This window comes from Oratosquilla oratoria, chromosome 7 (assembly GCF_046742065.1).
Source record: "Oratosquilla oratoria isolate Oo_2021 chromosome 7, ASM4674206v1, whole genome shotgun sequence".
In the NCBI taxonomy this organism is placed as follows: Eukaryota; Metazoa; Arthropoda; class Malacostraca; order Stomatopoda; family Squillidae; genus Oratosquilla; species Oratosquilla oratoria.
In genome coordinates, this window is record NC_134783.1 from 82,808,387 (window position 1) to 82,834,152 (window position 25,766).

General features: G+C 39.5%; 1 protein-coding gene across 11 annotated transcripts in view; it reads right to left on the reverse strand.

Annotated features, from left to right (window-relative positions):
- LOC143027237 (differentially expressed in FDCP 8-like) overlaps positions 1–25,766 on the reverse strand; it is a 94,378-nt gene that overhangs the window by 57,917 nt on the left and 10,695 nt on the right. For all 11 annotated transcript variants that reach the window (XM_076188474.1, XM_076188475.1, XM_076188477.1 and 8 more), the window contains exons 3-6: positions 17,356–17,545; positions 16,592–16,682; positions 8,823–8,960; positions 3,005–3,167 (exon numbers count right to left, since the gene is read on the reverse strand). In XM_076188474.1, the coding sequence (XP_076044589.1) occupies positions 3,005–3,167; positions 8,823–8,960; positions 16,592–16,682; positions 17,356–17,545 (582 nt within the window). The remainder of the gene's footprint in view (positions 1–3,004; positions 3,168–8,822; positions 8,961–16,591; positions 16,683–17,355; positions 17,546–25,766) is intronic.

Below are 25,766 nucleotides of genomic sequence, written 5' to 3' on the forward strand. Positions count from 1 at the left end.
GCTGCGTCAAATTTTGCTCACACATACTACCTCATCCCCCATCCCCCCGCCCATTCCACCTCATGCATCACAACATCATCCATATACAACCATTCTCCATTCACCCCTGTCTTCTGTCCTCTCCCGTCCTTCCTCAACAGACATTCCCCTCTTCCCCAAAGCCCCCTTCACCCCATCCATCCACCTCATCCTAGGAAGTCCCCTCATGTTCACTCCCTCCGCATCTGCCTTCCATACCTCTTTTACTTGTCTTTCTTCACTCATTCTTTCCATGTGTCCAAACCATCCTAATACTCTTTCATCAACCCTATCTCCCAACTCCCTTTCCACCCCCATTCTTCTCCTCACCTCCTCATTTCTCACTCTATCTAGCCTAGTAACCCCCATCATATTTCTCAGACACCTCATCTCAAACACATTCAAACTCCTTCTCTCTTCCTCTCTTATGTTCCATGTTTCTGCCCCATACAGTGCTGTTGGCACAATCACTCCTTCATACAGTCTCCTCTTAGCACCCATTCCTAAATGTCTATTCCTCATTACACTCTTCAACCCACCAAGGCATTTACTCGCTTCTCTCAATCTACATTCTACCTCCACCTTCACTCCACCTTTTCCTGCCACATTTGCACCCAAGTATCTAAAACTATCCACTTCCTCCAGTCACTCTCCCTTAATGCTCACTTCCAGTCTACTGCCACTTTCACCCCTTGTACATCTCATCACCTTACTTTTACCCACATTTATCTTCAATTTTCTTCTATCACATACTCTCCCAAACTCTGTCACCAACTTCCTCAGTCCCTCCTCCAATCCTGCCACAAGTGCAGTGTCGTCCGCAAACAACAGCTGGCTCACCTCCCACTTTTCTCCATTTTCTTTAACCATCTCCAATCCCTGACCCACTACCCTTGCATTTACCTCTCGCACTACCCCATCCATGTATAAGTTGAACAGCCAGGGCGACCTAACGTATCCTTGACGAAGTCCCACCTTTACCTCAAACTACTCACTCTCTCCATTTCTAATCCTGACACAAGCTCTACTACTCTCATAAAAACTCTTGACAGCTCCGAGAAGCTTTCCTCCTATCCCATATATCTGCATAACCTCTCACAGTGCCTTTCTGTCTACCCTATTGTAAGCCTTTTCCAGATCCACAAAAGCCCAAAAAATATCCTTCCCCTTTCCTATAGCTTTCTCACATATTTGTCTTACCACAAAGATCTGATCTACACAACCTCTACCCGTCCTAAATCCACACTGTTTCTCACCAATTACTCCCTCTGTTCCTCTCCTAATCCTCTCAATCACTAGGTACATATATATGTACACATTTCTCCAATCTGTCTCTCATAGGTCCACTTAGAATTCACAATTTTCATCATCACAATATAATAAACAAACTGGACCTGTTGTTTGCAAGCACTTGTACCTTCAGCCAAAAACACACCAACACATAAATACATTTGCTGGGCTGTGTTTGTGTGATATGATGTGAGGGATGGGTGGGTTTACAGCCTCTTTGGTAAAAAATTGCCCTCACACTTTTGTAGAACTTTGTACCTTCCATCCTCATGTGTTGTTTTATGGGAAGGATTTTGGTTTCTCAGTGTAAATATTTTACTGGTGTTGTTTTAATGCAGCCTGTTATAATTCTTTTAATGCATTATTTAACTTGTTTGTAAGATTTCTGTTTTCTTAATTATTGGACACCATGCTGTGGATGAATAATGAAATTCTTAAGTTGTTTATATACTAAGATTAGTGTTTCTACTGTCCAAATCCTGTGCTAGCAACTATTCTATGTGGTACTCCCCAAGGCAGGCGTAGCTCCTCTTGGGGATCGGTGCCACCTGCGTAGAGCTGATGGCCAGGGCTGGTTGCTGCTGTTTGCCACCACCCGGCACTTCTAAGTTACCAGAAGAGGCTGGATGACCGCATTGTGAACAGCTGCCCAGGATGTAACACTTCACCCCATACCATACAACACATAATGGAAGACTGCATTATACATAATCATGCATGCAAACAACACAACATACACTTTATAAAGGATTTGTGGGAAAACCCAGTTTCGGCTGTGGCATTCCTTGGGGAGACGGGACTACTTGGACAGTCTAGGGAACGACAACAACAACAACAACTATTCTAAGTATGTTCAGTTTCTTATTTGCTTTCACTATGAGGTCTTTCATGTGTGGAATGAAGGTCTTGTGTCATGTGAGGCTTAATATTTTAAGGTTTTGATCAAGTGGAAAAGGTTGACCACATAATCTGACCATTACTCAATTCATGGATTCATGGCAGTCAAGGGTGAGCAACATCAGTGAGGACTTGTGAAGAGATATAGACATTCTGTTTTGTGTCAGCCACAGTTCCAGCTTATTGAAGTAAGTCTGTGTTTTTCTGGCTGCTATCTTGTAGTTCTAATGCTGTTTCCATCACCTAAAAGACAGAAAATTAATGGAGGGAGACAGTGAATAGATGAAAGGAAGACACAACTTGAATGGATGCTCTAATCTGCTCCATAATATATTTCAAGTTGTTGTTGTCATTCCCTAGACTGTCTGGCTGAACAGTCCTGTCACCTTGAGGAATGCCATGGCTGGAATGGGGTTTTCCCACAAATCCCTTATAGAGTGCATATTATGTTGTTGGCATGCATGATTGTGTATGCCAACAATATAATATACACTATAAGGGATTTGTGGGAAAACCTTGTTATATCTTAAGTGGATGAGGATGGTTACTATCCAGTGAAGTGGTGGAAGTAAACTGGCTTTGGGTGTCAAGCCCTGCTGTGAAAGAGTTGTGTTTCACTGCAGCGCTTTTGACTCAAGTATTGTAGCAGGGGACAAGGTGACCCTTCATCCCAGAGGTTCTGAGGTGGGAAGGGAGGTTGAATAAGTTTTATTTATTTATGATGTGAGTGATTGTTCCAACTTGGCTACCCTTTTACAAGGGGGAAAAACCTTTGGTATACATAAAGCATGGAACTTACTTGAGCAAGAGAAGGAAACATGTATCACACCCCAGATAACCTGAGCACAACGGTCACAATATTGCTTGTAGGGCTGGGTCTTGACAGGCTTGGTGGGACTCAAATGATGACCCTGAATAACATGCACACCTGTTGCAGCAATTTCCTCTTCTTCTTTAGCTTCCTGAAATTAAAAAATGCTATTTTTCATTGCAGAAAATGGATAAAATCATGAGGTAATCTAAAAAATTTAAAAAGAGAGAGAGATAGAGAGAGATAGAGAGAGAGAGAGAATCTAGCTTTTAGGATTTGTAGTCTTAGATTCTTGGACCAGGAGACTGATCTCATCAAAAGGCAACTTTTGAAGTTGGCATACCCATCCTGGTTCCTGGATCAAGCCCTCAGCAAGGCTAGAGCCAGCTACTATAAAACCTCAGTTTCTACCACACAACCCTCTTTCAAAGATGTTTTAAAAATCCCCTATTGTACTCTATCAGTCCTTCTTTTAAATTAATTCCTAACAAGCGTCTCACAGTTGCCTACCATTACCCTAACACTGTACATAAACAAATTGTTGACATTCGTCAAAGGTTAAGGGGAACTGAGGCAACAGGAGCATATAGCCTTCCTTGTAAAGATTGTGATTTAGCATACCTTGGTCAGACTGGCATACATACATATATCAAGGCTTTTCCCCCTTACAAGAGAGGTAGCCAAAAAGGAAAAGGCATAAAATCATTCCCACCCATTCCATCCCTGAATACACTCCACAACCCTCCACCCTCCCTCTTATCTTAGCACCTCCTGGATGACGGGTCATCCCTGCACCCTGTCCACTGCCCTGGGTCAGAAGCAGTGTCGCATGACACAGCACATCCACAGCAAGGCTGCTTCATTAATTCGGTGACCCCCCTCTCCGTCCCCCCATGCATAAAAGGAGAAGACGGGGAGAAATTCCTTCGGGCTGCGTCAAATTTTGCTCACACATATTACCTCACCCCCCATCCCCCTGCCCATTCCACCTCATGCATCACAACATCATCCATATACAACCATTCTCCATTCACCCCTGTCTTCTGTCCTCTCCCATCCTTCCTCAACAGACATTCCCCTCTTCCCCAAAGCCCCCTTCACCCCATCCATCCACCTCATCCTAGGATGTCCCCTCATGTTTACTCCCTCCACATCTGCCTTCCATACCTCTTTTACTTGTCTTTCTTCACTCATTCTTTCCATGTGTCCAAACCATCCCAATACTCTTTCATCAACCTTATCTCCCAACTCCCTTTCCACCCCAGTTCTCCTCCTCACCTCCTCATTTCTCACACTATCTAGCCTAGTAACCCCCATCATACTTCTCAAGACACCTCATCTCAAACACATTCAAACTCCTTCTCTCTTCCTCTCTTATGTTCCATGTTTCTGCTCCATACAGTGCTGTTGGCACAATCACTCCTTCATCGCTATACTAAGGATAGGAATCGACCTCTAAAGATAAAACTAAGGTCACAAGTGGTAGTAGAAGACATATTTGAAAAAGTAGGTAACTTGGCAAAGAGTGAAAAATACAATAAGATATGGATAAAAAGAGAAATGAGTACTGAGGAATTAGAAAAAGAAAGGGCACTAAGAGAAGAAGCAAAGGAAAAAAAACTTGAAAAGATCGGAGACAGAATGCAAAGAATTCCAGTGGAGAGTAATAGACTTGAGATTAAGACAATGGCGCTTCAAAACGAACAAAACAAGGGAAGAAGAAACCAGGGAGAAGGAAGAAAATTAAAAGTGGCCTATACCAACATTGACGGACTAATTTCGGGACTGAACGAACTCAATGATTATCTGTTAGAAGCAAAACCAGACATAATGGGAATTGTAGAGACTAAACTAAGAGGTGAAATACCATCCACTGTTATCGGACAAGGTTTATACAACTACTGGATAAAAAACAGGGACAAGAAACAGGGAGGGGGAATCATGTTCTTTGCCAAGAAAGACAAAAAGGTGACAAAAATTTCATAGGGCAAAGGTAATGCTGAATTTATCATGATAAAAGTCGAAGGCAAGAATATGAATAGAAGAAAGTTTGTGGTGTCTTATGTGCCTCCAAAAACAAGCGCTTGGAAAGGAAATCGAACATACAAAAATGCTAGATGATACAAGAAAATCACTCAATGAGATACTAATGGGTAAGGGTAATCTGGTAGTTATGGGGGACTTCAATTGCAAAGAAATTTGTTGGGACAGCATGACAGTGCAAGGAGGAGATGACTCGGGGGCAATGTACTGCTAGATATGACCATGGAGTACACAATGACCCAATGGGTCCGTGAAAACACAAGGTACAGAAATAATGAAGAGCCATCGAAACTAGATCTAATATTTACAACAGAGCCTGAAATAGTGCATAAAGTCCAGTATGAGACACCAATTGGAAAGAGTGACCATGTACTCATCAAAACTATACTAAAGGAAGAAATAGACATAGAGAGGAACGAAAAGCATAGGAAAGGAAGACTGAGGTACAACAAAACAGACTTTACAAAACTAAAGACATTCTTCCGGAATGCAAACTGGGAAATATTTTACAGGGAAGAAACAGCAGTGGAAGAGAAATGGAATATATTGATGGAAAACTACAATGAAGGGGTAAACAGGCATGTACCAAGACAAAAGCGAGAGAGAGAGTACATTAAATGTTGGTTCAACAAAAGATGCAGTGAGGCAAAAGACAGAAGGGACAAAGCTTGGAAAAAGTGGAGAAAAGACAAAAAACAAGCAAATGGCAAATTTATGTTAACTATAGAAATGAGTATGTTAATGTGAGAAGAGAGGAGAAAAGGAACCATGAGAAGGATATTATAGACAAATGCAAAGAGCAACCCAAACTATTCTATCGGTATGTGAATGGTAAACTTAAAAACAAACAGGAATTGATGGAAACTATGCCAAGGAAACATAGAATACACAGAAGATTTAGAGATGGCCGAAGTCATGAACAATCACTTTATATCTGTTTTTCACCAGATAGAAAATACCAAATTGTGACATAGATAAAAAACAAGAAATCTCCCCTCATGAATGAGTTTACAGCATATCTAAAGGAAATATCAGAAAATTTATCAAGGCTGGATGTCAGAAAATCACATGGCCCGGACGGTATTTGCAAATTGGATTCTAAAGGAGTGCAAAGAAGAACTAACAGACAAAATACACATCTTAATAAACAGCTCACTCAAAGAAGGAAAGATACCCGAGGACTGGAAAAACGCTAACATTGTACCAATACACAAAGGAGGAAACAAAGAAGAACCCACCAACCTATAGGCCAGTATCACTAACAAGCACCATAGCCAAAATTTGTGAGAAAATAATCAAGAATAGATGGGTAAAAACATCTGGAAGACAATGACATATTAAACCCAAGACAATTCGGATTCAGACAAGGAAGATCATGCTCCACAAACTTAATATGCTTTTACTCTATGACTAATAGACATAGTGCAAGAAAGAAATGGATGGGCTGATTGTGCATTCCTAGACTTGCAAAAAGCCTTTGACAAAGTACCACACAGAAAACTACTAAAAAAACTGGAACACATAGGAGGAATACAGGGAAACCTACTAAAATGGATAGAGGACTTTCTGACTGGTAGAAAGATGAGAGTAGTGCTCAGAGAAAAATATTCAGACTGGAAAGAGGTGATCAGTGGAGTACCGCAAGGATCTGTGCTGGCACCAATAATATTTGCTATCTATATGAATGACATGGATGAGGACGTGAACTGCTACATGAGCTTCTTTGCCGATGACGCCAAACTGCTAAGGAAAATAGAAACTGATGAGGACTGTGAAGCACTGCAAGAAGACCTAAATAGGGTATGGAACTGGAGTCAGAAATGGGAAGTGGACTTTAATACTAAGAAGTGTAGCATAATGGAGTTTGGAAAAAAGCAAAAAACAGAATATCAGGAAAATATACAATTGGAACCAAAGGAGTAAAAGAAAGTAGGGTCCGAAAAAGATTTGGGAGTAATTATCACGAATGACTTGTCCTATGATATACAGATTAACAAAATTGTCGGGGAGACTTACAACTTGCTAAGATCAATAAAAGTGGCGTTTACATACTTGGACGAAGACATGATGAAAAAAATATTGGTTACATTGATAAGGCCTAGATTAGAGTATGCAGCGACATTGTGGTCCCCCAGTACCAAAAAGAATATAAAGAAAATAGAAAGAATCCAAAGAGCAGCTACAAAAATGGCACCTGCACTTGCAAACCTATCATACGAGGAGAAATTGGCTAAACTGGAGTTACCGACACTGGAGCAAAGAAGAGAGAGAGGTGACCTATTGACCATCTACAGAATCATGAAAGGCACAGAGGTACTCGATAGTGAGAACTTACTTAACTGGGACAAAAGAAACACAAGAGGACATGGAAAAGAAAATAAAAAAACATAGCTATAGAAGAGAACTGAAGAGAAAAACAGTTTTCCTCATAGAGTTTTGGACACTTGGAACAAAACTGGACAATGGAATAGTATGCGCAAAAACCATTCATGAGTTTAAAAACAAACTAGACACTGCAAGATACAAAGGCGGGACATCACGTAGCATAGCCTCCCTTCCCGCAAAATACAACTAGGTAAATACAACTAGGTAAATACAGTCTCCTCTTAGCCTCCATTCCCAAATGTCTATTCCTCATTACACTCTTCAATCCACCAAGGCATTTACTCGCTTCTCTCAATCTACATTCTACCTCCACCTTCACTCCACCTTTTCCTGACACATTTGCACCCAAGTATCTAAAACTATCCACTTCCTCCAGTTGCTCTCCCATAATGCTCACTTCCAGTCTACTGCCACTTTTACCCCTTGTACATCTCATCACCTTTTACCCACATTTATCTTTAGCTTTCTTCTATCACATACTCTCCCAAACTCTGTCACCAACTTCCTCAGTCCCTTCTCCAATCATGCCACAAGTGCAGTGTCGTCCGCAAACAACAGCTGGCTCACCTCCCACTTTTCTCCATTTTCTTTAACCATCTCCAATCCCTGACCCACTACCCTTGCATTTACCTCTCGCACTACCCCATCCATGTATAAGTTGAACAGCTAGGGCGACATAACACATCCTTGATGAAGTCCCACCTTTACCTCAAACCACTCACTCTCTCCATTTCTAATCCTGACACAAGCTCTACTACTCTCATAAGACTGGCAGAAATTTTAATACCAGGTTAACGGAACACAAAAGATCCATTAGGTATGCACAAGAAAATTCTGCCCTGTTCCAACATGTCAGTACCAAAAATCATAGCCTTGACTGGGACAAGGCCAAAATTTTGTTTAAGTCTAATTGCAGCTTTAGAAGAAATTTTTTTGAATCTGCCTTAATTGAAGAATGTCCAAATTTGAACATCTCCAAAGGTCAATGGTCCCGGACATAATCTCATGGCTAGCTGTGAGCCGCTTGGTTAAAAATTTTCACCCTCCTGACCCCGCTTCCCTTCTGACCTCACACCTCCACCCACACATCCCTTCCCCTCTGACTCCGTTCTGCACAACAGATTGTCATGTTATTAGCTCTGTGTGTTCTCCTTCTACTCATGTCTCAAGTGTATTTATGGCTCTGCATATTCTTGTAAACTGTACTTACCTGAAGAGGGCTATAGCTATTACCCAAAATATAGAAGTTATACTTTCTTCTAAGTTTCCTCTTATTCCAACTGTGGGTTCTTCATGATTATGTAACAATACATGTAACAAATACTTTTGTCTCCTGATAGTTCAGATATACAACCTATTGTACACTGTGCCTGCTTACCTGCAGCTTCAGTCGCATTTGTATTAGCTTATGAACTAACATCCTACGACGTGCACTTGATTCTTCACATTTTAAAATGAGGTCCTTGCATAATTCAATTCTGGTCTCCAACCCCTTGATGCCACTCTCTCCTTCTCCCTGTTAAATATGAGACCAATATAACAATGTAAATACCATATATTACATCCAAAATTAAGATTTATTCAAATTACAAATTAGAATAATTAAAGAAGAGGAAGAAGAAGGAAAAAGAATTGCTTCACTACGTGAAAACCCACTGCCTGGAGTTAGCAACAGTATATACATACATATATATACCAAAAGCCTTTCCCCCTTACAAGGGAGGCAACCAAAATCAAAAGGCATAATTCCAATCCCACCCATTTCATCTCCACCCATTCCACTCCTATTCACCACCTATCCCTCTCCCTCATCTTGGCTATTTATATATGGGTGTGTATATATATATATATATATATATATATATATATATATATATATATATATATATATATATATATATATATATATATATATATATATATATATATACTATGCTAAACACAGTGAAAGGAAATTAAAAACTTTGAATCCGAGTGCTTTCATGATATAATCACATCTTCAAGGATTATATCATGAAAGCACTTGGATTCAAAGTTTTAATTTCCTTTCATTGTGGTGTTTAACATAATTTGTGTATTCACGTGTGACTTTGTGAAACTTGTGCATATATGTATATATATATATATATGTATATATATATTTTAACAACCACAATGCACTTTAATTCTAAGCCGCCAACATCAGGAAACCAAATGGAGGCTGACATGCAGAAATTGAAATGCAGTACTGCCAAGGACTTGAACTCAACAATCACATGACAAGTGCCGTAGTAAATTACCAATTACTCTATCTTGATATGTGTATATATATATATATATATATATATATATATATATATATATATATATATATATATATATATTGGAAGTAAGTCTTAAAGGAGAGAGGCTGGAGCAAGTGGATAGCTTTAGGTACTTGGGGGCATGTGGCAGGAAAGGGAGGAGTGGAAGTGGAGGTAAATTGAAAACTGAGAGAAACAAGTAAAAGCCTTGGGGGATTGAAAAGTGTCATGAGAAATAGGCATTTGGGAATGGATGCAAAGTTGAGATTATATGAACTGGTAACTGGGCCGACTGAACTGTAAGGAGCAGAGACATAGAATTTAAGAGAGGCAGAGAAAAAGTTTAAATGTGTTTGAGATAAAATGTCTGAGAAGTATGGTAGGGGTTATACAGTTGGATAGAGTGAGAAATGAGGTGAGGAGGAGAGCAGGGGTAAAAAAGGAGATGGCAGACAGGCCTAGGCCTAAGCATATATACATATACCAAGGCTTTTTCCCCCTTACAAGGGAGGTAGCCAAAAAGGAAAAGGCATAAATTCATTCCCACCCATTCCATCCCTAAATACACTCCAGAACCCCTCCACCCTCCCTCTTATCTTAGCACCTCCTGGATGATGGGTCATCCCTGCACCTTGTCCACTGCCCTGGGTCAGAAGCAGAGTCGCAAGACACAGCACATCCACAGCAAGGTCGCTTCATTAAATCGGCGATCCCCCTTCTCCGTCCCCCCATGCAGAAAAGGAGAAGACGGGGAGAAATCCCTTCGGGCTGCGTCAAATTTAGCTCACACATACTACCTCACCCCCCATTCTACCTCATGCATCACAACATCATCCATATACAACCATTCTCCATTCACCCGTCTTCTGTCCTCTCCCGTCCTTCCTCAACAGACATTCCCCTCTTCCCCAAAGCCCCCTTCACCCCATCCATCCATCTCATCCTAGGACGTCCCCTCATGTTCACTCCCTCCACATCTGCCTTCCATACCTCTTTTACTAGTCTTTCTTCACTCATTCTTTCCATGTGTCCAAACCATCCTAATACTCTTTCATCAACCCTATCTCCCAACTTCCTTTCCACACCCGTTCTCCTCCTCACCTCCTCATTTCTCACTCTATCCAGCCTAGTAACCCCCATCATACTTCTCAGACACCTCATCTCAAACACATTCAAACTCCTTCTCTCTTCCTCCCTTATGTTCCATGTTTCTGCCCCATACAGTGCTGTTGGCACAATCACTCCTTCATACAGTCTCCTCTTAGCATCCATTCCCAAATGTCTATTCCTCATTACATTCTTCAATCCACCAAGGCATTTACTCGTTTCTCTCAATCTACCTCCACCTTCACTCCACCTTTTCCTGCCACATTTGCACCCAAGTATCTAAAACTATCCACTTCCTCCAGTCCCTCTCCCATAATGCTCACTTCCAGTCTACTGCCACTTTCACCCCTTGTACATCTCATCACCTTTTACCCACATTTATCTTTAGCTTTCTTCTATCACATACTCTCCCAAACTCTGTCACCAACTTCCTCAGTCCCTCCTCCGATCCTGCCACAAGCACAGTGTCATCAGCAAACAACAGCTGGCTCACCTCCCACTTTTCTCCATTTTCTTTAACCATCTGCAATCCCTGACCCACTACCCTTGCATTTACCTCTCGCACTACTCCATCCATGTATAAGTTGAACAGCCAGGGCGACATAACGCATCCTTGACGAAGTCCCACCTTTACCTCGAACCACTCACTCTCTCCATTTCTAATCCTGACACAAGCTCTACTACTCTCATAAAAACTCTTGACAGCTCCTAGAAGCTTTCATCCTATCCCATATATCTGCATAACCTCCCACAGTGCCTTTCTGTCTACCCTATCATAAGCCTTTTCCAGATCCATAAAAGCCCAAAAAACATCCTTCCCCTTTCCTATAGCTTTCTCACGTATCTGTCTTACCACAAAAATCTGATCTACAAAACCTCTACCCATCCTAAATCCACACTGTTCCTCACCAATTACTCCCTCTCTTCCTCTCCTAATCCTCTCAATCAAGATCCTCCCATAAGCCTTCCCAACTACACTTAACAAGCTAATCCCTCTGAAACTACTACATTCACACTTGTCCCCTTTTCCCTTGTAAAGTGGAACTATACAGGCACTCCTCCAGTCTTCTGGCACTCTACCCTCTCTCCAGCAAACATTAAATAACCTCACCAGCCAGTCCACCATCACTGTACCTCCTTTTTTTTAGACATTCTGCATGGCATCCATCCAGACCAGGTGCCTTACCTGCTTTCATCATCTTAACAACTGCCTTCACTTCATCCTTCCTTATTTCTCCTCCATTTTCCTCACTCATCACTCTCATTTTCTTAGCATTTCCCACTGCAACTATCTTTCCCTCCCTATCCTCCTTCACATTTAGCAACTCCCTAAAATATTCTGCCCATCTTCCTCTTACTGCCTTCTCTTCCATTATCATCTCTCCATCTGCACCTTTTACCTTTTCTTCTCTACTTGATTCGCCTCCTCTTCCTCTCTTAATTTCTTTCCAGAACATCTTTTTATTACTTTCAAAATTTTCTGTCATACTCTTACCCCACTTCACATCTGCTCTCCTCTTTGCCTCCTTTACTTTTTGCTTTACTTCTCTTTTCTTTTCTTTGTACCTCTCATATGACTCCCTCGTCCTATTTTGTAACCAATCTGTGAAAGTTCGCTTCTTCTCTTCTACAACTTTCTTTGTTTCCTCATCTCACCATTCACTACCCTTCCTTCTATTTCTTCCTGTCCTTCTTGTTCCGCACACCATCCTTGCACACTTTGTGACTCCCTCCTTGAACCATCCCCATTCCTCCTCCACACCTAGCTCTACTCTATCCTTCACTCCCTCCCACTCCTCCTTCAGCTTCTTCTTGTACTCCTTCTCCTTTTCCTTTCCATTTAAAGAGTTCACTCTAAGCACCTCCCTACCTTTTGTCCCTTTCCTCTTTCTCCATCTATCCTCCACTCTCAACTTACCTTCCACCAAAAAATGATCTGATATTCCCCCACCCTCTCCCCTTAGCACATGTACATCCTTAACTCTTCCTATCATAGTCCTATTTACCACTACATAATCCATCAACGCTCTATCTACCACCCTTCCATCCACCACCCTCTCCCATGTGTACTTATGCTTGACTTTCTTCCGAAACACTGTATTTGCTATCATCAACTCTTTCTAGAAACATTTCCACCATCAACTCTCCACTACAATTCTTTCCTGGAACTCCACATTTCCCAACCACTCCATCAATTGGATCATTTCCTACCCTAGGATCAAGGTCTCCCAGTACTATTACATTGACATTTCTCCCTAAATCCTCTATGCACTCATTTAAATCTATCCAAAAGGCCTCCCTTTCTTCTACACTCTTCTCACTGCCAGGCCCATATGCACTTACAAAGACCCACATCTCCTTTCCCAGTTTCACCTTCATTCACATTATCCTTCAGGATACCTCCTTCCACTCCACTACACATTTACCTATCTCTTCACTTACTAGAATAGCCACCCCCTCTCTCCCTTGCCCTCTCTTCACTCCTGATAACCTCCCACTTACACTCCCAAACTTACACTCACCCTTCCCTTTCAACTTAGTTTCACTCAAAGCCAACACATCCATCTTTCTTCTCACAAACATACTACCTACCTCTTCCCTTTTACTCTCATCTGTACCACATCCACGCACATTAAAAGACCCAAACCTTAGGGTGCTGGTCGGAAAACTCCCAGACCCTCTTATGCCTTTACTTTTTCGTTTAGGAATGTCCCCTGTGGGGCTACAAGGAGAAGGATGCCTAGTCCCACTCCCTGTCCCTTTCTTCTCGCCTCTTACGATCCAAGTGGAAAAACTTGGTGGCAGTATTCTTTTCCCCCACCACAGGGGGAATAAAATCCTATCATCTTTGACCTATGATATTTAATACTGTATCTTTTAACCTTTTCATTATTTTACCATCAGACTTTCTTTAGGAAACGTATGCATACTGAATAAATCTTATTATCTTTGAGCTACATTGTTTAATATTCATTAACTTTTTTATCATTTTCGTTAGGAAATGTAGCCTAGGCCTACGCATACTGAATAAAGTCCTGTCATCTTTGACCTACAAATACTTTTTTGTTGGTTACATTAAAATCATTGCAAGGCAAAATTAGGAATTTTTTTATTTCAAAACACATTCTTTTCGTTTACGTACTGTACTGAATATATTGTTATAGACAACAGACTAGGCATAAACAAAGTTTACTGTTACATTTTATTAAAATACAAAATGCTGTACCGAACATATTGTTATCGACAACAGACTAGGCATAAAAAAAAGTTTTAGTTACATTTTATTAATTACAAAACATAAAAATACAAAATGCAAGGCAAAATTAGGATTTTTTTTATTTCAAAACACATTCTTTTCGTTTACATACTGTACCGAACATATTGTTATCGACAACAAACTAACCTAGGCATAAAAAAGTTTTACTGTTACATTTTATTAATTGCAAAACATATAAAAATACAAAAATACAAAATGCAATGCAAAATTAGGAAACATTTTACTTAAAAAAAATATATATATATAGCTGGCTGGGATGCTGACACTGCCGGCAGCCTGCCAAAACTATCGTACTCGCGCCTCGCGGCGTGCAGAGAAATTGTACTGCACTGCCAGGCATAACATTGCAATTCTATTACTCCATCAAATGTTAAATATTATTGCTCTATCTTGTGGTCGTAAAGTCGATCAGTCGTAAGTCACAAAGGTTTTAAGTCAATGACTACCTGTACACCAAACTAAGAAATGAATATGTAAAAATGCATAGGGAAGAAAAAATAAATTATGAAAAGGACACAATAGACAAATGTAAAGATCAACCCAAATTATTTTATAGATATGTCAATGGCAAACTAAAAAATAAAAAGGAAATACTTAAAATATGTCCAAGTAACAGAGAATACACAGAAGATACAGAAATGGCAGATATTATGAACAAACATTTTAAATCTGTATTCACCAAAGAAAAAGAAAATCTACAAAACTGTGAACAAATAAATGAAGTAAAATTTCCTCCAATGAAGGAATTAAATATTACTCAGAATGAAATAAGGAATAAAATATTAAAGCTTAACATTAACAAATCACATGGCCCAGACAGAGTTGCAAACTGGATACTAAAGGAATATATAGACAAACTAACAGGAAAAATATACAAAATAGTTGAATGCTCACTGAAAGAAGGAAAACTACCAGGAGACTGGAAAAAAGCCAATAATAGTGCCAATATATAAGGGGGGAAATAAGGAAAACCCAACAAATTATAGACTGGTGTCTCTAACGAGTACAATAGTTAAAATCTGTGAGAGGATCATCAAAGATAGATGGACAAAATATCTGGAGAACAATATACTGAACCCGAGGCAATTTGGATTCAGACAGGGAAGATCATGTACCACTAATTTGATTTGTTTCTATTCAAGATTGATAGATGTATTGCAAGAAAGGGATGGCTGGGCAGACTGTGCATTCCTGGACATACAAAAGGCATTTGATAAGGTACCACATAGAAAATTGCTATATAAACTGAAAACAAAAGGAGGCATACATGGAAAACTATTGAATTGGATGGAAGACTTCCTATATGGAAGAAAACTGAGAGTAGTGCTCATAGACAAATATTCAAAATGGGAAGAAATGAGTAGTGGAGTCCCACAGGGGTCAGTGCTGGCTCCGATAATGTTTGCTATATATGTAAATGACATGGACCAAAGTACTGAAAATTACATGAACTTCTTTGCGGATGACAAAAAGTTATTAAAGGGAATAAACTCAGAAATAGACTGTGACTCATTACTGAGTGATCTGAACAAAGTCTCAGAGTGGATCAAGAGATGGGAAGTGGAATTCATCATCAAGAAATGCAGTATAATCGAATTTGGGAAAAGCAAGAATAGAATATCATGACAGTATAAAATTGACGGAAAAGAAGTAAAAAAAGTAAATTCTGAAGGGAACCTAGGAGTAATCATCACCAAAGACATGTCACCAGATAAACATATAAATAAAATAGTCGGAGAAACATACAATTTGTTGAGATCAGTAAAGGTGGCCTTTAAATACCTGGATAAGGAAATGATTAAGAAAATATTACAAACACTGATAAGGCCAAAACTGGAATATGCAGCACTGATATAGTCACCCAGTACAAAAAAGAATATAAGAAAATTAAAAAGAATACAAAGAGCAATGACAAAGATGGCCCCAACACTTTCAAACCTGACATGTGAACAAAGACTGGCTGAACTGGAATTGCCGACCCTGGAACAAAGAAGAGAACAAGGGGACCTACTAACCGCCTACAGAATTATGAAAGGAAAAAAATGCCTTGATAGAGAGGACTTCATAAAGAGGGCCAGAGGAAAAACAAAAGGACATGCAATGAAACTCAAAGAGGACAGCTACAGAAGAACAGCTTCCCACACAGAGTGATAAATATATGGAACAAATTGGACAAAAAAATAGTATGCGGAAACACAATACATGAATTTAAGAACAAACTTGATCTTGTGAGATACAAAAACGGGTCACCACGACATTAGCTCTCCTTCTGTAAAATACAACTAGGTAAATACATAAGGCTTTTTCCCCCTAAAAAGGTAGGTAGCACCCTTTTCCATCCCTCTTCTCTTGGCACCTCCTTGATGATGGGCCATCCCTGCATCTCGTTCACTGCCCTGGGTCTGAATACTGCAAATGGGTACATACATACAAAATCAAATTACATGCATCCATATGATTTCCTTACTAACAACAACTAACCTCTTGGAGAGAAAAATGTTCATTATCAATCCCAAGTTCCAAGTCAATAGCTGCCTCTTCTTTCATGCTTTCTGGGTCACGACTTGGTAACCTGCAAGGATGATATAAGTTTACTTTTTTATAATTTCAAAACTCTTCACTAATCTAAGTGTACTTACCAACATATGTATTCTACTTCAAAACCTAACCACTGGTTACTGTAACTCTTCCAATGTGTTATGGAAGGTGTGTTGATGGGCACATACATGTATCTATCTATATACCAAGGGCTTCCCTCACAAGGGAGGTACCCAAATCAAAAGGCATGCACCCACTCCCACCCCTGAGTGCTAAGATGGGAGGGGCAATAAATAGGCATAAATGTTTGGTTAGGGTATTTTGTTTGGCATTATGGATTTGGAAAAGGTGTATGACTGGGTTGACAGAGAGGTGTTATAGGATGTACTATGAATGTAAAGAATGAGCAGCAGAGCTTGTGTGAGGGTAGTGAATGAAGAGAGTGAGTGGTTTGAGGTTAAAGAAGGACTGTTAAGGTTGTGGTTTGCTTCTATTGTTCAAATTACATATGGATGGGATGTTTAGGGAGGTAAATGCAAGGGGTTTGGAGCTAGTAAGTGAGAGTGGAGGAAATTGGGAGATGAGCCAACTGTTGTCTGTAGTTGACAATACACTTGCACAGGGTCAGAAGATATATTGAATCAGTTAATGGTGGAGTTTGGATAGGTATGGCTGCACAGGAAGATGTTATGCATTTATGTACTTACAAAAACCCTCCTGGATAGTCTACAGGAGATCCTGATAATAGATGTGGAGTCTCTGGTGGAAGACTTGGACTCTCCCTGTCCTCTTCACCACTTTCAGGAGGTGACATGACCATGCGCTTCACTCCTGATGTGACATTGTGAACTACATCACCAACACCTGAAGATGCACCATGGACAACACTCCCAACACCTGTACAAGTACAAAAGATAAATGCACATCCATGTTAGTGTATAGCCAAAGGCACCTCACTTACCCATTAGTTCTTCCTACAGTGCCTTACTTCATAGATTTCTTAAGGCTAATCTACCTTCCTATGTATATACCAAGGGCTTTTTCCCCCTTATAAGGGAGGTCACCAAGACAAAAAGCACATACCCAGTCCCATCCATTCCCTTCCCATACTCACTCCATACTTATTACTACACTTTCAAGCTAATACTAGCTGATTTAATTTCACTCAGGCAAGAAGCATTTGAAGCTCTTGATAACTCAAAACCCCCTTCAGGTCTAGATCTGTCTATCAAATGAATAAAATAGTCTGACATTATCTAACACAAAATTTTAAATGTCTCTCATCTCCATACCTTGTGGATGAAGGATCATCTCTATCCTGTACCAAACTGCTGAGGTTGAAGGTAATCCATAGAGACACATCGCTTCCACAACAAGACCCATAAACCAGTGCTTATTTACCCCACTGTTTCATTATATGGTGACCCACCTCTTCCTCATTCACTCAAAACAATTTATGGAGCAGACAAAAACATCTCTTCATGCAATGTCAACATCTTAACTCTTCACAATCTCCTTCCAGTCACTCCTATCTTTTGCAATCTCTCTTCCTTTCTTTACACAAAGATTACATAATTTTTTGTTATATTCAATAGGCAAATGATACATACACATACATATACCAAGGGCTTTTTTCCCCTTACAAGGGAGGTAGTCAAAGGCATAAATCCACTCCCACCCATTTCATCCCCATTTATTCCACTTTCATTCACCATCCCTCCCTTCCTCTTTTCTTGGCTCCCCCTCTCTCCTTCCCCTCATGCAGAAAAAGAGAAGATGAGGAGAAATCACTTTGGGCTGCATCAAAGCATTCACACATACTCCTTCACTCCCCATTCCCCACCCACTCCCATGCACCACAGCATCATCCATACACAACCATTCTCCACTCACCCCTATATTCTGTCTTCTCATGTCCTTCCTCCTCCCTCAACAGCATCATCCATACACAACCATTCTCCACTCACCCCTATCTTTTGTCTTCTCCTGTCCTTCCTCCTTCCTCAACAGACAGACCCTTCTTTTTCCAATACCCCTTTTAGCCCATCAATCCATATCATCTTTGGTTGCCCCCTCATGTTCATTCCCTCCACCTCTGCCTTCCACACCTCTTTTACTAATTTTTCTTCACTCATTCTTTCCATGTGTCCAAATCTTCCCAATATTCTTTCATTAACCCAACTCCCTTTCCACCTCTGCTCTCCTCCTCACCTCCTCATTTCTTACTCTATCCAGCCTAGTAACTCCTATCATACTTCTCAGGCATTTCATTTCAAACAAATTTAAACTCTTCCTCTCTTATGTTCCATGTTTTTGCTCAATACAGTGCTGTTGGCACAATCACTCCTTCATGCAATCTCCTCTTAGCATCCATTCTCAAATGTCTATTTCTCATTACACTTTAATCCTCCAAGGCATTTACTTGCTCCTCTCAATCTAAATTTACTTCCACCTCCACGCCTCTCTTTCCCGCTGTATTCACCCCCAAGTATCTAAAGCTATCCACTTCCTCCAGTCTCTTCCCTTATTACTCACTTCCAATTTGCTGCCATCCTCTCACCTTGTACATCTTATCACCCACATTTATCTTCAACTTCCTAATTTCACACACCTTCCTAAATTCTGTCACTAACTTCCTTAATCCCTCCTCTGATCCTGCTACATGCACAGTGTCATCAGCAAACAACTGGCTTATCTCCCACTTTTCTCTATTTTCTGTAACCATCTCCAGTCCCCAGCCCATTACCATTGCATTTCTCTCTTGCACCACCCCATCCATATATAAATTGAACAGCTATGAACAGCCATGGTGACATGACATCCTTTACCTCAAACAACCTCACCAGCCAGTCCACCATAACTGTACCTCCCTCTTTTAGATATACCGTACATCCATCTAACCCAGGTGCCTTTCCTGCTCTCATCATTTTAATAACTGCTTTTACTTCATCTTTCTTTATTTCTCCTCCATTTTCCTCATTCATCACTGCCATTTTCTTAGTGCTTCCCACTGCAACTACCTTTCCCTACCTATCCTCCTTCACATTTAACAACTCCCTAAAATACTCTGCCCATCTTCCTTTTACTGCCGTCACTTCCATTATCATCTCTCCATCAGCACTTTTTACCTTTTCTTCTCTACTTGATTTGTCTCCTTTTTCTCTCTTAACCATTCAGTATGAGTCAAATTCTCATGCATACCATCAGCTGCCAAATGTATGATGCAACACACTACTTACATTATAAAATATAAAGTCACTGCTGTATTACTCATTCTCTTTCACTCTGAGTAATAATAAACACAGAAAATGTGATCAAACCAGTTCACAGAATCCGGGGTTAACTCCAGTGCAACTACAAAAAAATATATATATATAATCAAGACACCGATGGCAGCATCCTCATGTACATTCATGCCTCATGACGTCTACATAGGCATCATCGTACCAAAGTGGTTCATTTCCTTCCAAAACATCTTTTTATTACTTTAAAAAATTCTGTCATACTCTTACCCCATTTCACATCTGCTCTCCTTTTAAAAAGCCTCCTTTATCTTATGTTTCACTTCTCTTTTCTTTGTACCTCTTATATGATTCTCTCATCCTATTTTGGAACCAATCTGTGAATCCTCATTTCTTCTCTTCTACAACCTTCTTTGCTTCCTCATCCCACTACTAACTACCCTTCCTTCTATTTCCTCCTATCCTTTGTTCCATACACCATCTTTGCACACCTTGTGACTCCATCCTTGAAACATCCACATTCCTCCTCCACTCCTAGTTCTACTCTATCATTCACTCCTTCCCACTCTTCTCTTAGTTTCTTCTTGTACTCCTTCTCCTTATCTTTTTCATTTAAGCAATTCACTCTAAGCCCCTCCCTACCTTCTGTCCTTTTCCTTTTTCTTCATCTATCCTCCATTCTCAACTTACCTTCCACCAAAAAATTATCTGATATTCCCCACTATCTCCCCATCCACCACCCTCTTCCACGTGTACTTATACTAAACTTTCTTTCTAAACACTGTGTTTGCTATCATCAACTCTCTAGACACATCTCCACCATCATCTCTCCACTACAATTTTTTCCTGGCACTCCACACTTTCCAATCACTCCATCTATTGGTTCATCTCCTACCCTAGCACTGAGATCTCCCAACAGCACTACATTAACATTTCTCCCTAAATCCTACATGTATTCATTTAAATCTATCCAAAAAGCCTCCCTTTTTTCTACACTCTTCTCACTACCTGGTCCATATGCACTTCCAAAGACCCACATTTTCCTTCTCAGTTTCATTTTCATCCACATTAACCTTGAGAAACCTCCTTCCACTCCACCACACGCTTACCTATCTCTTCACTTACATCATATAACCACTCCTCTTCCTTGTCCTCTCTTCATTCCTGACACCCTCCCAACTACACTCCCAAACTCAAACTTGCCCTTCCCTTTCAACTTAGTTTCACTCAATGCCAACACATCCTTTTTTCCTCTCTCAAACATACTACCTATCTCTTCCATTTTACTCTCATCCATGCATATTAAAAGACCCCAAACCTTAGGATTCTGGTTGGAGAACTCCTCCCAGACCATCTTATGCTACTCAGTCTATTGATTCATCTCCTACCCTAGCAATGAGATCTCCCAATACCACTACATTAACATTTCTCCCTAAACCCTACATGCACTCATTTAAATCCATCCAAAAAGCCTCCCTTTCCCCTACACTTTTCTCACTACTAGGCCATATGTACTTCCAAAGACCCACATCTCCCTTCTCAGTTTCACCTTCATCCACATTAACCTTGAAGAAACCTCCTTCCACTCCACCACATGCTTACCTATCTCTTCACTTACTAGTATAGCCACTCCTCTTCCTTGTCCTCTCTTCACTCCTGACACCCTCCAAACTACACTCGCAAACTCAAATTTGCCTCTCCATTTCAAATTAGTTTCACTCAATGCCAACACATCCATTTTTCTTCTCACAAACATACTGCCTATCACTTTCCTTTTAACCTCATCTGTACCACATTCACGCATATTGAAAGACCTAAACCTTAGGTTTCTGATTGGAGAATTCCTCCCAGACCCTCTTATGCCTTTTTTTTTTTTTTTTTCTTCTTTCTTTTAGGAATGTCCCCTTTGGAACTACAGAGAGTAGGATGCCTAGTCCTGTCCCCATCCCATTTTTGTCACCTTTTACGACTCAAGTAAAAACACTCAGTGGCACTATTCTTTCTCCCCTACAACAGGGTTTGGCAAATAAGGAAATGTATATTCAGATAAGTGGTACAGGACAGTATAAAGAGTGGGCAATACCATAATGGAGGGACAGTTCCAGTATAATAATGTAGCATCATTTCTTTATGAATAGAGATTTCCTCTATAACAGACAAAATAATGTGTGGATCTGGTCCGTAAGGGTGCCCCATATAAACCCTGAAGTATCAGCTGCATGCTACTAAGCAATTTTAACCTCACAACAATATCCAGGCAATACCCCAGACAGGCAAATGATAAAGCATTACAAATAATTTACATTAGAAATACTGCAAAGTTACTAGAACACACACACAATAAGTACACAAGTTTGCCACTCCAATATACTAACAATAATGTCCATTTTGTTTACCATATAAAAAATCTAATAATACAAGTGGGTGATATCACATGCAGCTCTCATGAAGATTGAAAAAAAGAGAAACTTGTGAGGGGGAAATGTTTTACAGCAACGGTACAAAAGTTGAAACCACACAATATAAATCAGCCAAGATTGCCAAAGACCTGAGCAGTACTAATCTTCAGAAATATTAAAAACAAAACTTTAATATAAACTGTTAACAAAAAACTGTTTGATTATCAAGTTAAAGTAAACACCATGCACTTATTCAAAAATCTCCATTTACTAAGTTGTACTGTACAGGAAGGAGATATGCTCATGGGGTCCCATCTCTTTGTTTCCATGGATCAAACTCATTTCAAATTAATTTACAGTTATTTATTGGACTGTTTCCTCTTAGGCCATTCCACATGATGCATCAGTACAGAAAACTGGTTATTGACATCCCTCAGGTATGTAGTCTTTTTTTTATTTTCTCCCATGAGTTTGTGATACTTTTCCCATCCAAAACCATGGAATTTCTGATAATTCTATCCCCATCTTCACTGATCTGAAAACCACAATTGTATCATCTCTATCTCTTAGATGCTAACATAGGTTTTTGGACAGGTGTAGGGCAGTTATTTTGCTTTGACTTGGTCAACATACTCATAAGGAAGAAAAGGCCTTTGGATGTGTGCATATATATATATGCATATATATATATGTATATGTATATATATATACAGTATATGTACAGGCACACCTTGGCTTACATTGTTTCAACTTACGTAATTTTCAGAGATATGGCGGTTTTCAAAAATAATATATGGAAAAATGAAATTCAAGTTGTTGTTTTACTTGACTTTATGTTGGTCAGGCAATAATAATGGAATCTCATAAACACACACACAAAAAAAAAAAAATTCAAGCATTCTTCTCTTTATTATTCCTCTTTAATTCCTCATTCTCATCCTTTACATATCTTAACTGTCTTTTTAATTCTTCTATTTCTTTAGTTAGGTTTTGATTCTCCTTTAGTTTTTCCAGTTTATCAACTCTTTGTGTAACTAGCACTAGTTTGCCAAACCGAATCTCCCTTGCTTCTTTTATTTTTGTTTGTTTCTCCTCTAGACTTACTAGTTGGGGGAGGTTGTCATCTCCTCCCTCATTAAATCCATAGAAGTAATCATCTCCTCTTTCCACTGAGCTGCTATTTTCTATATTACTACTTTTAATTCCTTTGCTCACCTGTTCAACCTCGTTTTTGTTATCTGCACACCTTTTGTTTACACTCCTTCTGACTGTCAAAGCCAGTTCCATTTTCCTCAATAATGCCTCCCCTTCTCCCTTTTCTTCACCTGTCCACTACACCATGAGCTTTCCCCTTCCCTACTAATACAATACAGGTACTCCCTCATTGCTGAAATTCGCGAAAATTGCAATTTTTCGGAGGTCCAATCTTCACCGTCAATCCGACACTGTGTGTGTGTATTTACCTAGTTGTATTTTAAGGGAAGGGGAGCTATGCTCACGGTGTCCCACCTCTATATCTCGTTTTATCTCGACTGTTTTTAAATTCGTGTATCGTTTTTGTACACACCATACTCTCATCTAACCTGTTCCAAACATCTATTATCCTGTGGGGAAAGCTGTTCTTTTTCAGGTATCTTTTATAATTGTCTTTCTTGATTTTCTTTCCATGTCCTCTTGTATCTCTACTATCCCATTTTATTAGATCCTCTTTATCAATAATTTCCATGCCTTTCATGATTTTATAGATAGTTATCAAGTCTCCTCTCTTCTTTGCTCCAATGTCTGTAGCTCAAGTTTTACCAGCCTCTCCTCATATGATAGTGCTGAGAGCGTTGGTGCCAATTTCGTAATTGCTCTTTGTATTCTTTCAAGTTTTGTTATACATTTTTTGTACTTGGTGACCACGTCGTCACTGCATACTCCAATCTTGGTCTTATCAAAGTGACTAGTATTTTCTTCACCATTTCTTCGTCTAGTTATGTAAATGCCACTTTGATTGATCTTATTAAATTATAAGTTTCTCCAAAAATTTTGTTTATATGCTCAGAGGATATATTATTTGTAATAATGACTCCTAGGTCCTTCTCTTTTTCCACTTTTTTAATTTCTTCCCCTCCCAATGTATATGATCCCACTATTCTTTTCTTTGCTTCTTCCAAATTCCATTATACTACACTTCTTAATATTAAATTCTATCTCCCGCTTCCTACTCCATTCCCATACTTTAATGAGATCACTCTGCAGTGATTCACATTCTTCTTTGGTGTTCACCTTTTTCAACAGTTTTGTATCGTCTGTGAAGAAGCTCATATAACTTTCAATTCCTTCATCTATATCATTGATATATATAGCAAACATTATTGGGGCCAGAACTGTTCCTTGTGGAACTCCACTAATCACTTCATCCCAATTGGAATGTTTGTCTCTTATCACCACTCTCCTTTTCTTTTCATGCGAGAAGTCTTCCATCCACTTAAGTAGTTTGCCCTGTATTCCTCCTGCAGTTTCTAATTTCTTTAGCAATTTCTTATGTGGCACCTTATCAAAGATCAAAGGCATTTTTCAGGTCTAGAAACACACAATCAGCCCATCCATCTTTCCTGTATTGTATCTATTAGTCTTGAATAGAAACACATCAAGTTTGTGACACATGATCGTCCTTGTCTAAATCCAAACTGCCTTAGATTTAGTATATTACTTTTTTCCAAGTGCTTTACCCATCTTATTTTGATCATTCACAAATTTTTCCTACCATACTTGTAAGAGAGACTGGGCTATAGTTTGTAGGGTCTTCTTTGTTTCCCCTCTTATATATTGGTACTGTATTTGCTCTTTTCCAATCTTCTGGAACTTTTCCTTCCTTCAAGGAACAGCTTATTAGACTATGTATTTTGTCTGTTAGTTCGTTCCTGCATTCTCTCTAAATCCAGTTTCCCATTTCATCTGGACCATGCGATTTTCTAACATCGAGTTCATTCACGTGATTCATTATTTAATTCCTTGTTATTTCTATCTCTTTCATAGGGGGGGGGTTCTCCTCCCACTCGACATCTCCAAGTTGTATGTTCTCCCTTGTAAACACCAATTTAAAATGCTTGTTCATAATTTCTGCCATTTCTATTTCCTCTGTGTATTATATTCCTCCTTGTCATAGTTTCACTAATTCTTGTTTGTTTTTCAGTTTGTTGTTTACAAATCTATAAAATAGTTTTGGTTGATCTTTACTTTTTTCTACGACATCCTTTTCCTATTTTCTCTTTTCTTCTCTGCACACTTGTACATAATCATTTCTATAATCAGTATATATTTTCTATTTTCCTGTTTTTTTTGTTTTTTTTTTGTTTTTTGTCTTTCCTCCATTTTATCCCGGCTTTATCCCTTTTATCTTTTAACTCCCTACATCTTTTGTTGTACTAACATTTTACATATCCTTTTTCTTGTTTTTGTCTTGGAACATATTTTTCCACTCTATAAATT